The 16,544-nt window shown below is 37.8% G+C and overlaps 2 protein-coding genes across 2 annotated transcripts; one reads left to right on the top strand and one right to left on the bottom strand.

The window, feature by feature from the left end:
- The first annotated feature begins 366 nt into the window (after positions 1-366).
- Positions 367-1,155, top strand: LOC122499717 (piggyBac transposable element-derived protein 4-like). Its single transcript, XM_043608191.1, has one exon. It carries the CDS (start codon positions 367-369, stop codon positions 1,153-1,155), a length of 789 nt encoding a protein of 262 aa, XP_043464126.1.
- A 4,985-nt stretch (positions 1,156-6,140) lies between these two features.
- LOC122499716 lies at positions 6,141-8,726 on the bottom strand. The gene is made up of 3 exons (XM_043608190.1): positions 7,535-8,726; positions 7,120-7,480; positions 6,141-7,071 (listed from the first exon to the last, which is right to left on the bottom strand). Exons 1-3 carry the CDS (start codon positions 8,724-8,726, stop codon positions 6,141-6,143), a joined length of 2,484 nt encoding a protein of 827 aa, XP_043464125.1.
- Between the last annotated feature and the right edge of the window lie 7,818 nt (positions 8,727-16,544).

Raw genomic sequence — 16,544 nt, 5'->3', positions numbered from 1 at the left:
AACTAATTACTCGGGGGTTTTTACGGTCGCTGATTACGAATCCGATGTAAGATTTTCAAAAATTTCGAAATTTAAAATGGCTGATCCAATATGTCGGACAACTTTTTCAAAAATTGACCCAATTTGCCGGAAACTCATTACTCGGTGGTTTTTACGCTCGCTGATTACGAACCGATGTCAGATTTTCAATATTTTATAGAATTAAGGAGCAGGATTGTAAAAACCGACTGTTTGCTCTTATCCACTACTATTCTTTTTTGTCCGTCTTGTGGTCTTCGTCTTGTGTGGTCTCTGAGAAAGTCAGCTAATTTATTTTTCATTTTATTTCCACTTTTAGTAGAAATTGTACCAAAGAATATTTTAATTATGGAATTTGTCGATGTACTAAGCGACTTAGATAGCGAGGATGGTAATGATTTAGATGGTAATTTTAAGAATAATGAATGCTCCCTTGACGAAAATGAATTTAATGAAAGAATTGAACGAATACTGCAAAGATCGAATGAGAATCATCATCAAAAAAACCATTCAAGCACTTGCGAATCTGTTTCTGATGATGACAAATCACTTCGAGAAAGGATTCGTGATTTAGATGGTATTTGGGTAAATAAAACTAGGAAACATGACGATATTGCTTTTAATGAAGAATGTGGACCAATTAACATTTCTGAAAATATCCAATTACCATCACACATTTTTCGACTATTCTTTTCTGACAACTTTATTGATATAATTGTTGAGCAGACAAATTTATATAGCGAACAGTCAGATACATCTTTTGTCAAAACTACAAAAGAAGAAGTCTTAAAATTTATTCCAATAAATATCGTGATGGGTATCAAAAGATTACCTGCCATTCGTGATTATTGGTCCACGAATCCGCAATTACACGACTCATTTATTAGTTCAATTATGCCTGTAAACAGATTTTTTTCTATATTATCCTGCTTACATTTCAACGATAATTCGATTGCTCCTAAGAGGAATGAACCCGGCTTTGACAAACTGTTTAAAATTAGACCTATGCTAACTGAACTTTCGGAAAACTTTTTAAAATATTACAATCATACAAAAAATCAAAGTATAGATGAAAGTATGATCAAGTTCAAGGGTAGAAGTACGTTAAAACAGTACATGCCACAAAAGCCTATATAAAGAGGCTACAAAGTCTGGGTCAGAGCAGACGAATTAGGTTTTGTGTCTCAATTTCAAATTTATACTGGAAAAGTAAATGGAAACACCGAAAATCTCTTAGGTGAAATGGTCGTCAGAGATTTGTCCCGAGAACTTGGGGGTAAGTACTATCATTTATACTTTGATAACTTTTTTACAAGCGTCAATTTGATTAGCTCTCTGAAACAAGAAAAAATATTAGCATACGGTACAGTGAGAAGTAATCAAAAGAGCTTACCTAAATCAAAAACAGTTGACAAAAATCTTATCAGAGGTAAAAGTGAATTTAAAACCTCGTTCAGAGATGTCCGTTGGGTGAAATGGAATGATAACAAACAAGTGCAATTGTTATCCAACTTTCACGATCCCTCGATTATTACGTCTGTAAATAGACGACAAAAAGATGGTTTGTAGATTTAACCGATCTGAAGCGTTTGCCACACTAACGTCTAGGTTCGCCGGAGGTTGTTGACCGTTAAGATTGGGGTTCGACATGTTTATGCGAGGATATTTCAGGTGCTGAACTAAGGGTATAGAGTGTAAGTGTAACTAAGGATATAGAAAAAGGGGAACGGCCTGTAATCCTTGTATCTAGATCCATATTCTATGGGTTCAGGGTTCCAAATTTAAATTCTGCGTTAGTTGTTCTAGTTCGCTTAGGGATTTACAAAAGTCTAATTGCCTACGTTTTGCTTGTATGATTAGGGATTTCAGAAGTACGATCCTAGTTTTGAGTGACTCTATTCTAGTTCTCAATTCAGAGTTCGATCATCTCAAATTTCTACTTTTATGAAAATGGAATGCTAACAATCTTGTTATGCGTTGTACGTGTTCTTCGGAATTGTTAAAAAGTATATTTTTTCATTCAGGCGTCATCGCTAAAACCTACTCGATTTTTAAATCCTCAAGTTTCTTAGTTAAGAGGTCTATGATAGATTTCATTTTTCTTGCTCTTTTTTCGAGGCTAGAAACTAGTAGGGATTGTGCAAAAGTAGCCTGCGTAAGCGTAGCTAAGGAACTATGAAGGAATGTTACCTGAGTTTCTAACTCAGACGCTCGTTTAGACAATGTTGAATTTTCTGAAACAAGATAACTATATCTCTCCTCGATTATCTCAACCCCCTCGATTAACACGGACCATTGGTCCTGAGAGAACCCAGTAACAATTGAGCTCCTTCGAGGAAACATAAGTTATTCGAAAACAAGGTTACATTTACTTTAAAAATTTATTAAATTGAATTTCGTTAATTTATTTAGCTTTTCAGAGTGTTGCTTTGCATTTAGCCAATAATCATGACGTCGCTGTCGTAATCGAGTATGCTGTCAGAGTCACCGTCAGGTTGATCGACGTTTTGTTGCTGTACGGGGACAAGTCTCACAAGATTTTCTTGTGCGCGAGCTATCTGTCGCTGTGCTAACGCCTCCTCGATATCGAGGTCTATTTCGATAATTTTAATTTGTACTAATTGTGCCGGAGGTGGTTGGACAGGCTCTGGTTGTCTAGGGGTAGGTGCAACCTTGCACGTAGGTCTGAACTTTATTAAAGGTTTTGTGAGACTGTAATAGATTTCAGATTCTGGTGCCCTAGTCGTTCCTTGTTGGATCAAAATGCGTCTCTTACTGGGACGTTTTCCTCTTTTTGTTTTCTTTGGATTAGAGGACATTTTTGGATGACATGTTAATTAATATTATGATAGTGCGTTAAATTACAATTTCAGCAAGGGAGCTCTCCAAGGCGGGGAGATCAGTATTTACAACGGCGCTTCCTAGTGTAAGGGAGAGAAGGAAATAAATTTCCTTCTTTCCGAATTCCAATTGGAACTCACCAGGATTCGACCAGAAGCTTTTCCAATTTTGCGGCCTTGTACCCACAAACGGCGAGGTTGTATTGCTAGTCGTTAGGTACCCTAAAATGGGGCAGTCTAGTTTTAAATTAGTTTGACAAATGTAGTTATGTTTGTAGAAACTGTTTAGAGATACATTCACTACTTCGTTTTGTAAGAACTCGGAATTAATAACAATGACTCCGAAGTCATTAGAATTTTGAAGGATTGTCATACGGATGTAAAGTAAACTAACAATACACAAACAAAATTCAATTATACTTTGCTTTTGTTTTCACGGAAAATCGCGACGTCAGATTCGCGCTATTTTCTTTTACTTGGGAGATTCCACTTGTTGTGTGTGGACGCGGGCAATATCTATGCAACCGGCCGTCTCACACAACTGTGTAAAAACTCACTGCGGATCATCCTTTTACCAAATTAGTCTAAGCAATATCTATGCATTCGATAATTAGTTTTGATCGCGCTCGTGGGCCACCGATATTTGAGACGGACGCGGGCAATATCTATGCAACCGGCCGATTATAAATAACAAGCTTTTAGAATTATGAATTATGTTAATAATTCCAAAATCTCTCCAAAATCATCCTGCACTGGACTCCACCGGCTCAGAGAATTTGAGAAAGTTAACGTCTGCCCTAAATTATAAAATTCGGGTTCCGGGTCGCGGACGGGCGAATCGCGAAATTTCTCTGTCCCAAAACACTTACTAGGTTAGACCCAGGAGAGGTGTCTTCGAGAAAAAGCGAGAAATCGTACTGCATTAATTGAGATTTCGCGACAAGCCTCCAACCCTTATCTTTAGTGTAAAGTGGGGAAAAATCTTAGTAGTAGGAGTAAAGAGTAGGAGTAAGTCATGGGCCCATTGGTCTATACATTTTTGCTGACGTTTTAGATCTCACGGTAGGTCCGCGAGAACGGAAACGGTCTGTCAACATGATATATCATGATACGCGGGCAATATCTATGCAACCGGCCGTCTCACACAACTGTGTAAAACTCACTGCGGATCTATTTTTTACCAAATTAGTCCGGGCAATATCTATGCAATCGATAATTCGATAATTAGTTTTCATCGCGCTCGTGGGCCACCGATATTTGAGACGGACGCGGGCAATATCTATGCATCCGGCCGATTATAAATAACAAGATTTCAGAATTATTAATTATATTAATAATTCTAAAATCTCTCCAAAATTTGAGAAATTTTATTATGATACTTTTTAAGATATTATTTTGAAATAACTTAGAATTTAAATAATAATTATATTGTTTAATTAATAAAATTATTATTTATCTTAGTTATAATAATATATAAATATTTATTTAATATTTATATATAATTTATATAATATAATTAAGTAGTAAGTATATAATTTATTTATTGTAATTATATTGTTCCTACTTTTTATAGGTTGCTTGTATATGCATTTTACATATTGAGTAATGTATATATATACATATACATACAACCTAATGTCCTCCGGCATTTTGTTGTAACAACAATGTTTACAACAAAATGTTTAACTATTGTAAAGTTGTTTGTATGTGCATCTGACTTGATTCATAAATTCAAGTGTCATAAGGCATGCAAGCCTTGTAGTTTTAGTCAGCTGTAACGCACGTGCGTTTGTTTTGAAGCTGTAGTCTACAGCTTATGGGCCCTGAGGGGAGAGAAAAGCTGTGAAAGTATTAGTACTGTAGCCGGGAAGTCGATGCTTGTGTTGGTGCTTATAACCTCCGGACGCACAGACGTATGCGCGTTGCTTTATTGTGTGTGTTGATGTCGTCCCTCCACACACACGTACAATCTCTCAATGTAATTTTTAGTTGATGTTTTAATATTTTAGAATTACGCTTACACTTTCGGTTATTAACATAAAATTTGAATTTAATAGATTTGATTCATTTACGTATTTTGACAGCAACATTGCGCCTTAATTATGTTTTTCAGAATACAAATTTTCATATTTATTATTTGTTTAGGTAATATTGCCGCAAGGTTTGATGCAGGCAGCATTGATTGCGCCGGTACAATTGTTAATAACTATTTATTATATTTGTTATTTAGTAAAAAGAGAAAAGAAACAATAATTTCTTTTGTCCTTTGAACTATTTAATAAGCATTTCTTAGTTAAAGGTATTCTTATAACGAGATATTTAACGTTATCAGGGTGTCAAATATCCTCAGGCATAGCGTCGCTGCGTAGCGACGTTCTTATGCTTGGGCTGATTTAAAATTAATATTTATCCTACATGGTTGCCAAATAACCTACTGTTTGAGAATTGACCGATTGATAGGATTTTGGGTTCACAAATAAAAGTTTAATGCAGACTATTAAAAAACAAAAATTCAGTTTATTCAAAATTGAAAAAGGTTGTCACTATAATGGCGTGACCATGCCGCGATGCGAAAACACAGAACAAAAATGGTTTTCTTGAATGAAAATTCTGAATTAGTGAAAAACTCGAGAAATCACTTTTAATTGAGATTAATGTATTTTTTTTTGAAACTAAACGAATCTATGATAATTTTTATACATAACGCGAGTAATGAGAAAGATCCTTTCTGATCACTTTCTGATTATACAATGAGAAGTTGTGAGCGTTGAGATGGCGTTAGTTGCCTTTTGGTTTGTTTTAGAGTGTTAGTGAGCGTCGCCCGAATACAGAGAAAATTTGAGTGTGGTTGTGAATTTTAGCGCGAAAATTGCCGGTAAAATGAAATTAGTGTTTTGGTGTCGAGATTAGGATTAGTCATGGAATTTTCCATAAATGTTTGCAATTTGAAATCAAAAATACTGAACATTCTCCCCGCCATCGGCAACAGTGTTGTCGATTTAAGATGAATCCTCGTCTGATGTTGAATTGTTGTCCACGGAGATAGGAAGAATTGCCAATTTATGAATTGGCCGCTTGAAAGTTGATGTAGCTGTTTTAATTGTAACAACTCTCGTGAGACCGTCAGTTCCAGGAAGTAGTTCCAGTATGCGAGCAAGAGGCCACTTAGCGGGAGGGAACCTCTCATCAGTGAGCAGTACCATTGAGCCGACTTTTATTTTGTTTGATGGGTGATGCCATTTTGAGATTGATTGTTGACGTTGTAAATAACATGAAGACCACTTAGACCAAAAAAATTGAAAACGCTGTTGAATAAGTTTCCATCTTGATGCTGGTGAAATATTGAGCTGAGTGAGTCATGTGATTGAGATCTTCATATTCCTTTAAGAATGTGTGATAAAGATCGCTGTAGGTTTGATTCTTTGAGATTCGGTTGAACAATGATTTTAAACATCGTTGAGCAGTTGTGTATGAGTCGCCAAGTTGACTAGGTGATGAATTGAGAGGTAATCGAACGATGTATCTGCCAGATACATCACGAGAGTGAGTTTCTTTGAAATGATTTTCACATTCTAATTCTTCAAGTGTGAATGAGTCCGTGACCTTGAGTTGAAATTCTTCTTGCTCCCAAAATTTGGTGAGAATATCTTGTAAGTCCGTGAGTTGATGATTGATTGTGATGTGAAATGAGTGACCAGATTCTGTTGAGGAATCATTAACAGGACCAAGAATGACCCAGCCGAAGATTGTTTTTTGAGCTGTTAATGATGAGTCCTGACCTTGAATGAGACCTGGTTGGAGTAATTGCCCATAGTGATCAGCTCCAATGATGATATCGATTTTTGAGCTGTGAAAATATTTTGAATCAGCCAATTGTAAATTTTTGAATTGAGGGATAGATTGAGACGGAAGTGAGATTGAAGGAAGATTGGATGATAATTTTGAAAGAATGAAAGCGTTAAGCAAAAGCGATTGATCAGAATGAGTAGATTGTAGTTTGATGGAGACTATACCCCGAGTACTGCCTGATGATGTTCCTCCAATTCCAATGATAGGGATAGTTGAATATTGACGAGTAATATTAAGTTGAGATACAAGTTTCTTAGAAATAAATGATAATTCTGATCCAGAATCTAAGAGAATCCTCACTGGCTGAGAAAGTCCCGAGTTGAGAAGTAGCAGAGCTTGAGAAGTAGCAAGAAGCACAACAGGTCTAGTAGTAAAAGAGACCTTACCTTGAGAAGTTAAGACATTACGTCACTTTGTGATGTCCTTTTGTTGATTGCTTTGAGATGTTGATTGATCCTTTGATGATGATTGAGCAGTATACTTTATGTGAATCATTGTATGATGTTTTCCATTGCAATCTCTACATCTTTTTGAGCTTTGACATTGGTGAGCAGAGTGTTTGCCGAGACAATTGAAGCAGAGTTTTTGAGTGATGACAAGCTCCCTTCGAACCGGTGGTGAGAGTTTCCTGAATTTCTCACATACTACTATGTAGTGAGAACCGTCACAGCATGAGCAATTGTATCCATAAGTTTGATGAGAAGCTGTAAGGGCTTTTGCTGGTTGAGTTGTTGATTGAGATGATTTAGGTGATGATGGTGTTGTTTTAGCCGCTTAAGAATATTGAGATGAATTGAGTTGAAGATTTTCAAGGGCACGAGCACGACCTGTGAGAAATTCCTTGAGTTGCTGGTATGATGGTGGTTCAGTACGTGAGCCTTGCTTGTTTTCCCAAGCTTCCCTGGTTTGAGAATCCAACCTACGCGTAGTAAAATGGACTAAAACTAGATCCCATGAATCAACTAGAGCATTGAGAGCTTTGAGAGCGTTGAGTGCTTCAGTGGTGGTGTTGAGGAGAGTGTTGAGATCACTGGCTGATTTTGCTGAGATAATTGATGAGTTGAAAAGTTTGTCGATTTGCGAGGAGATGAGTAATCGCTTGTTTTCATAGCGTGAGGTGAGTAAACTCCATGCTGAGTCAAACGAATCACTTGATAGAGGGAGATTGGCGATTAATTGAGCTGCTTCACCGGTGAGAGTTGTGCGGAGATAATAATGCATCTTTTCTACACCGGAAATTTCCGAGTTTTGACCTACCAAGGAGGAAAACAAATCCCTGAAAGGAGTCCATGATGAGTAGTCTCCACAGAATTGAGGCAGCGAGATTTCCGGAAGCTGTCTTCTTTTTGTTTGAGTGGATTCAGATGGTCGAGTCGTGTTTGCCGCAGGTTGTTTGAGTCGTTCAATAAGAGAGTTGAGTAGAATCTTAGACTCCACATAAACTTTGCAGGCTTGTTCATAACAATCGTCAGTCATATAAGGATTACTGAAGAAGCTATCTGGACAAGTTTCACCAATTTCCTCATGAGTTTGAGAAAATTCCGTCCATAAATCATGGAAAACGGTGAGCATTGATTTTGCTTCATTGACTGAGTATTGAGGAGCGAATGATTTGACCTGGTTGAATGATTCAATCATGAGATTAAGACGACTATTTTGAGTAGTTACTTTGAAATTCATTCGGACCTTGAGCAAGTTTTCTTGAACTTCTGAAGAGTTTTTGGAATTTTGATCGTGCGCATAACTCTCTTTTGATGAGTGTTTTCCATGAGAAGTACTTGGTTTCTCATTTTTATTCGAGATTTGTTGAGTTTTATCTAAGGGTTGAGTATCATCGATATCTTCCTTTTTTGGAGATGAGTTTTCGTCCTTGACCGAGAGTTTTTCCATGTTGGTGATTACAACTTTTACTTCCTTGTCCGATGAGATAGATTTTTTCGAATTTGAGTTGAGAGATTCCTTGTCGTTTAAGTTGAGAGATTCCTTGTCGTTAGTTGAGCTGTCAGAATGTGTGCTCATAGCGAAGGATGTGAGAATGCAGGGAGAGCGTTCGTGGTCCGTCGGATATTTCCGGAGTTAGTCGTAAGAGAGAGAGAGAGAGAGAGAAGATCCGAGAAAAGATGGCCGACACTGAAATTTTGTAAGCGCGTCTTGAATTCCTCACGCACTTATACCTACACGCACTGAGCACTGTAAGCCCCCACCACTGGTGTTCACTTGCCTTTCCCTTTTACACTTGTTGAATCTTGCACTGAAATTTTGTTTTCACTTAACACTATCCGGCACGAAGGACCAAATGTTTGAGAATTGACCGATTAATAGGATTTTGGGTTCACAAATAAAAGTTTAATGCAGACTATTAAAAAACAAAAATTCAGTTTATTCAAAATTGAAAAAGGTTGTCACTATAATGGCGTGACCATGCCGCGATGCGAAAACACAGAACAAAAATGGTTTTTTTGAATGAAAATTCTCAATTAGTGAAAAACTCGAGAAATCACTTTTAATTGAGAATAATGTATTTTTTTTTGAAACGAAACGAAACTATGATAATTTTTATACTTAACGCGAGTAATGAGAAAGATCCTTTCTGATCACTTTCTGATTATACAATGAGAAGTTGTGAGCGTTGAGATGGCGTTAGTTGCTTTTTGGTTTGTTTTAGAGTGTTAGTGAGCGTCGCCCGAATACAGAGAAAATTTGAGTGTGGTTGTGAATTTTAGCGAGAAAATTGCCGGTAAAATGAAATTAGTGTTTTGGTGTCGAGATTAAGATTAGTCATGGAATTTTCCATAAATGCTTGCAATTTGAAATCAAAAATACTGAACACCTACTAAGATTCTAACATTCCATTTGTAACAACTGCACACTGTAACAACCGCACCTAGTCTCCCCTATTATTATTATTATTAATTTCATATATTTCTATTACTTAATTTTTAAATATTTCAATTATTAAAAATAATAATAAAATTATTGTCATTAAATTAGAGAGAGAAAAAGATGACCTGCTTAGTATATAAACACATTTTTAGATTCAACGGCTTTTGTCATTTTCGTCAATGCCACATATAGTTTTGTCAAATGACGGAATGACAATTCTAGTTTTAGCAATTTAAAACAGCCAATGGTCGAATGAATGTAAATCTGCCACTACTAGTTTTGTCAAAACTGCTTAGGACATAACTAGGTTTAGCTTATTTTTTCGTGCATTGGCCGTTTTCGGCTTTTGATCCTAACATCTATCACGGACACTCTTCCTAAATCACCAGGGTCCAGAAAAAGCAGAAATACGTAAGATTTATTCAACGAATAAACAACATTTGATATGTTCGATTCATTAAATGATAACTAGACTACGCGTGTTAGTAAGTCTTAGTTTCCTCAATTAAATAATCTATTTCTCTGAATAACCTTGTTGTAAGTGTCTAGCCACTTGAACAAGTGATTCAGGAGCATCAATTAACGTAATAAAAGAAAATAAAATACCTGGAAACAATTATACGGCTTTTAAAATACAAAAGAATTTCTGTATGGGAAAAGATAAATACTAATTAGAATATGCTGTTCATTTAAATTATTTCGGCAAAGAACAACTAATATTATTCCAAAATTTCTTATCATAAAAAAGTGGAAGACACCTTTACATGAAGATGGATATTTTGTAGAACAAAATAAAATGTGGATATGTAATGTAATGAATAAAGAAGATGGTGATATTTTAAGGGGGAGTTACACCTTTGACTCGAAAAAAAATCGATTTTTTTTTGCTTAAACGATACTTTATAATGTGTAGAATAGAAATTATATCATGCGAAGTGATTTTGAAGTTATTTTATGTGAAAAAAATCAAAATCTGCAAAAGGTGTCCAAGAGCGCTTCAAGTGCTTTCAAAACTTTAAACGCGTTTTTCTCGAAATGACGTTTTTCAAAACGGTGGACAGTCTAGCTCGAACAGTTTTGATCAGATTGACTTCGGCCAAAGTTTTTTTTGTTCGTCATTTACTAATGCTTTAGAGTACGTAGCGGATTTATTTTTGGTTTGTTTTCTTTTTTTTGGCAATAGATTTTTTGAGAAAATTTAGCCCTAAAAACCGACTTTTTCCTTCAAACAGCTGCCAAATTCACAAAAATTAATATTTTTAAAATATCCTACGTACTCTAAAGCTAAATCTATCACAGATTCAGAAAAACTTTGAATTTTTGTTTTAGATTAAACGGTCTAACCGGAATATTGTCCACCGATTTGCTATGCAGAGAAACAGGACCAACTTTGGCGCCCTTTATAGGCTACAAATTTAAACTTTTTTTAAGTGTAAATATATTTTTGTAAACTTCAAATCATAACAAATAAAGTCCCTGAAACCAACCGACAGATTGGCTCAGTCGGATAGATGCCTGGCGTTGGTGGTCGTTTAAGGACCAAGGGTATAAGTATCCTTGGTTCGCGCCCACTTGGCTTGGTATTTTTCCGGCACGTGAGACAATCTGAGCAGGAGGTTTGACGTCGAGGTATAATGATGTGCACCGTCGATTATTGTCCGGTACACACCATTAGAACTCGACTGTCGATAAACCGGTTGTACTCAGGAGAGGTTTTCTACAGTTTCCCTCTTCTCTGGCGAGAAAACCCATTGACGGGTGGTCCAGGCGCAATGCGAGTACTCCTAATAAAGTCGGCTGTAGACGCAAAATTAGGTTAATATATAGAAAATTTCTAAAGTAGAATGGTTATGCTTAATCCAAAAAAGTATTTCTCGGGGACTCTTGTCGAAGTGCGTAAGGCCAATAGGGCAGGAGTATAAACAATAAAAAAAAAAAAAAAGTCCCTGAAACCAAATTTTGTTTACTTTATTCCTGTGTCTTAAAAAAATTCTTGAAAAACAGGTTCAAAAGAGACCTCAAAGGTGTAACTCCCCCTTAATAGAAGATCATCCAAATATTCCCACCGGACTTTATAAAATACAAATCGGAGTTATAAAAGTTTCTGTTTATAATTATTCTAATCAACCTTTGGAAGTGCCAAGTAAAATTGAAGGAATACTTAAAGAGAAAATTAATTACAACATAACAAATGATAAAACGTTCGAAAATAAAAAAAAATTAAAAGCTAAAGGATTACCTAAACAATTAATTGAATTAAAAAATAAAACAAGATTATTTTGGATAAAAATACAAAATTTATTCAGATTTACTTGATACTTACTCCAAGAGTTAATGCTTTTTAGAATTCTAAGATTAATTGGATAATTGTAAAAACTGAGTTGCTGCCTAATTAGAAATTTTTGTTGTAAAATTAGCAGGTTTCTTTAATAAACATATTCCAGTTTATTAATTTTAAAAATTTCTTCGCTAATTATTAATCCACAATATAAATTTAAAAATAGATTAAAGATTGGTAATTAGGGACTACAACAACACCGAATAACAAGTTTCGTGACAATCTAATAAATTTCTTCATTTGTCATCTGTCATATTGGATCCGCAATTTGTAACGAAGCGAATCGTTACTTATAAAATCTTAGCGACCGAGAGTATTTCGTCTATTTTGCTATAGTGAGAGAGAGTTCCGTCTCTGTTTTCAGTCATCGCTCCGTCGCAGTTTTTCCAAGTTCGCTATAGTGTCGTTCAGAGCCTCGTGTCCGTCTCTCGCAGAGTCCAGCAGAGAATGAATTGCGCATGATTGATTTGACGTTTGCAGTCATGTGACGATTAGCGACCCTTTCCCCTTTTTCTTATAGGTTTTCCCATTGATTGAAAGGAGAAGGGTGTATAAAAATTAAGTACGGAAAGGACTGAGATGGATTCTCCGAATTTGAATGCAGGCTTCCAGGAAGGCGTTGGAACCATTCATCAATTCATTATTCGTTTGCCTTGAATTCGAGTCGGTCGAGTAATCGTTTTACTCCCTATGAGGAGGATTTGCTTATTAATTAATTTTGTTAATTTTACTTATTTTCCTTATCTTAATTTTAGTAGTGTATAATTTAGTTTAATTGTTAAATAAATTCAAGTATTTTATTGTTAATTTTGGTGTTTAATTGGAGAGAATTCCCAATTTACATTTTCGAAGCTAACGGAAAACCGTTGGATTAGAGACGCCGCAGGTTGCAAGCAGAGTTCGACAACGAAGGTTTGGAAATTTGATTAATTCTGGAGATCGATGCATCGTCGATTCCTTCTCAGCAGTTCCCCCCTTTGAGACTATTATTTAGTAGAATTTATTTGATTTGAGATTTATTAATTTGTTGTATTTAATTGAGATGAAATTAGAAGTTGAAATCGCGAAATATAGAGACCAAGGGTTCGAGAAAATTTTAAGTATCGGGTAAACGATGCAATAGTTTATTTAAATAATTTCGTTTAACTAACTATCAAATTACCCGCTACAAATTGGCGCCCAACGTGGGGCCCACGCTGAGATCTCCAGAAATTTAAAGTGTTGTGACGTAGTGTTTTGTGACCAGAGGAAATTTGTTAAGTGTAATTTTTGGTAATAAAATTTGTATTGTCCAAATTGTTGAGACCCCAAGATAAGAAAATTAGTGACCAGAAGTGTGACCAAAAACAAGGAAAAAATTCTTGTGACCAAACTAGTGACCAAATTTGTGACCACTCTTAAGCCTTCGCGGAAAATAAATTTGAATTATTTTTGCCCCAACGACCTGAAAAATTTCTCATTGCATCTGAAGGTGCATTTGTGTTGAGAAATTTCCTTTTTTTTTGCGAAATTGAAAAACGAAAGGTGCGTCGGCTAGAAATTTGCCGGCTAACGGTCTTTGCATTTTTCGCTTGGGGACGCGATAGTTTTGGCGGGTGGCGAATTTGGCGGGAGCACGGAGTAAGGGGAGGACGCCGGTAGCGAGCAACGTTCTGACACTCGATGGCATGCATTGTGTAAATAATCACAAGCCGGCGTGTCATTGACATTCTCTAAATCGTTATTTTTCTCTTAGGAAGGTTTATCTCCGAATTAAAATTTTTCTGAGCGAATTTTCGAGATATTGAGTGTCTATTTATTGCCCTTGGAATAAATTTTGGAAAAAAACGTAGAGACCTTTAATAACAAGTTCAAATCGAAGTTACCGGCTCGAATAGATTAGCGAATAATTGTGGGATTTAGAGATTAAAGAAAATAATTTTTTTTGTGTGCGTATTGAGAGATAAAGTGAATGTTGAGCGAATTTTTAGATTTATCGAAAAGGATTAGAGAACTTTCAGATTGCGCCATGGAGTTTTATTGGAAACGCATGTATGACCTTTTGAATCACGAATCGGTTCTGCCCATTTGGAGACAAATTGAGTCTATGACTCAAGATGAAATAGTGGCGGAATTGGAACTACAAAACGTCAGTACCCTGGGTTCGTTGCAAGTGATTAGGTAAAACGCCTTTTTCGTTTGCGTGGGAGAATGTTATTCGGGGAAATAGTTTCAATTCCGTGGAATCCGGCATTTGATGCAGGTGATTCACAGGAGACATTTATGATCGAGGCTTTCGGTGAGATAATTACGTTAGAGACTGACGAACCGATCAATCTCGAGGTTAGTTTGGATGAGAATCGCGACAATACCGCAATAAATACGACGGTGATAGAAATGCCCATTAGTGACCAATTGCAGTCCAGTATGGAGATGGGAAATCTTGTTCCAGAGGGGTTGGGCGGAGCGGCGTTAGTCACCGTTTCTGTGCCAACCACCACCATACCGGTCACCACCATGGCCAGTAGTAGCTATGCGACCAGTACGACAAGTGCGACGTGGTCGTTACCGCTTCAGGGCATTTCGTCGCCTTATATTGTACCAAGTTCGTGGGGGTTAAGCCCGGGTGCGACCAGTATGTCGTTCACACCGGTTTAAACACCCAGTGACTGTCAGATTCTTCGGCCACCGGGAAACCAATCTTGCGACCAACCTTGCGATCTATCCTTACGACCGAATTTGAGTCCTGGGAAAGTCCGGGCACAATTGGACTCGACCAATAAGCCCAATCTGACTCCAACGGTAGTGTCTAGTGGAGCGATTTCCAAGTTAATTAACAGGCAAAGTCTGGGACAAACTAGTGTTCAAAGCATGCCAGGCCAGCGCCGAGTTAGTTTCGCCAGTACCCTTGGCGAAAGAAAAACACAAACCCTACGGTCAAGTTATAGTGACCAACAACCCCAACCTGCGGGGCGCCCTGTTCAAAGCCAGTTTTCGAGCAAATTTGCCCAAAGTATGGTTGGTGGGGCGCAGCCATGGCCCTGTCCAGATCCGTCGAATAAGTTGTATTCCTTTATCAATGCGGGCGAACAGATGGAGTTTAGTACTCACAAATCGTGTTCCAGCATTGAAAGCGAGGCAAATTCGGCCCTTTATAACCCCCTGTTAGGTAGTAGTTCGGGACTAGGATTTCGACTAGTCAAATTATTGAAAGATTGGGATGTTCGTTTTTCGGCCGCGGACAAGGAAGACCCGGAGGAATTCTTAGACTGCATAAATGATTGTAAACAATCAAACTCAATTACCGACCGAGACCTATTGCAGGTACTCCCTAGTGTTTTGCGACGATCGGCGAGTCACTGGTTCCGTATCGTCAAGCCGGAAATTAGTACCTGGGGCAGTTTAAAAAATTATTCAAACGTGAATTTTTAGAGACCGTGGACGACGAAGATGTTTATGACGAGTTAAAGGCCCGCACCCAGGCCAAAGGTGAGAAAATTACGGAATATTTGTTGAGCTTAAGGTCAATTGCTCAACATTTCCGTAAACCCATGACGGATTATGAAATGTTGCGAGTCGCGTATCGTGGTTTAATACCCGAGAATAGGCGTTACGTGTCGTCTTTCAGTGTTAATAGTGTCAAGGATTTAGAGAAAATTCTCCGTAGTTTTGAGAAAATTAAAAAGATCGATAGGCGTTACGTTCCGCCCCCACCTAGAGACAAAATGATTTTCCCCATGGCAGCCCCCAGTCCTCCCCCCAGATCGTCAAAATTGGACGCGTTGTTAGAGAGTTCGGCGTCAGAGACCAGGGATGAGACTATACAGGAGAATCTCAAAGTAGCGAATAAGAGGAAAAAGTGTAAGAAGCCTACGAAAAAGAAGGCGATTCAGGAGACCGAATTATGTGCTATCGCGGCGCCAACCGGGTTCCCACAGTCGCGCTATATGGAGCCGAGACAAATTCAAGTTCGCGCCCCCCAACCGGGACCCTCGCGCCCCCCCGCCGTGATGAATTCCATACCACAGGTGACCCAACCGACCCCACCTCCAGGAATTAGAGTCAATAATAATAATAATATGCCCAATACGCGTCAATCTAGTGACCAGTGTACGTTTGTAGGAACTTGCAATAATTGCAAGGCCGAAGGGCATAAAGCTGTTGCATGCCCGTCTCGAGTATGTTTTCATTGCCATGGTATAGGACATTATGCACAGCAATGTCCATTAAAAGTAAATAAAATTCCTATTTCGTGTCAGGTCTGTGGCACCAGTGGTGCGGTGTTTGCGAATTGTGTTAATTGTAGCGCTATACGTGCCATGTTGGGAAACGTGCAAGGGGGGGAAATACGCAACCTTCCCCCCCAGTTCCCAAACCCCAAGCAGTAGCCTCGTACGAGCACGAAATATTCTTTCGCGTTCAACGCATGGTTTATTCGTCACAGGAAGATAGCCCCTGTACCCCTACTCAGAGACCAGGGGGGGAGGTTGGGTGTTCTCCTGTGGTACCGCACAGTCTAGCGACCGACGAAAGGCACACCGAACGGGTTGAGAGAACGAGGAGGGAGAGTAGGGAAAGCCTCGAGAGCGTAGATACCCCTCGCGTCATAGGTGAAACGGTGAGGATAGAGGTACATA

Source organism: Leptopilina heterotoma, unplaced genomic scaffold, assembly GCF_015476425.1.
Source record: "Leptopilina heterotoma isolate Lh14 unplaced genomic scaffold, ASM1547642v1 Lhet_173, whole genome shotgun sequence".
Lineage (NCBI taxonomy): Eukaryota > Metazoa > Arthropoda > Insecta > Hymenoptera > Figitidae > Leptopilina > Leptopilina heterotoma.
Note: the sequence above shows the minus strand (reverse complement) of the source record. Positions and strands in the feature narration are given on the sequence as shown.

Excerpts from the sequence above, each read along its gene's own strand:
- LOC122499717 (XM_043608191.1), top strand. The coding sequence starts at position 367 with ATGGAATTTGTCGATGTACTAAGCGACTTAGATAGCGAGGATGGTAAT.
- LOC122499716 (XM_043608190.1), bottom strand. The coding sequence starts at position 8,726 with ATGAGCACACATTCTGACAGCTCAACTAACGACAAGGAATCTCTCAAC. Across the intron at positions 7,481-7,534 it reads ACTCAAGGAATTTCTCACAG|CGGCTAAAACAACACCATCA; the intron begins GTCGTGCTCGTG and ends AATATTCTTAAG. Across the intron at positions 7,072-7,119 it reads CAACAAAAGGACATCACAAA|ACCTGTTGTGCTTCTTGCTA; the intron begins GTGACGTAATGT and ends TTTTACTACTAG.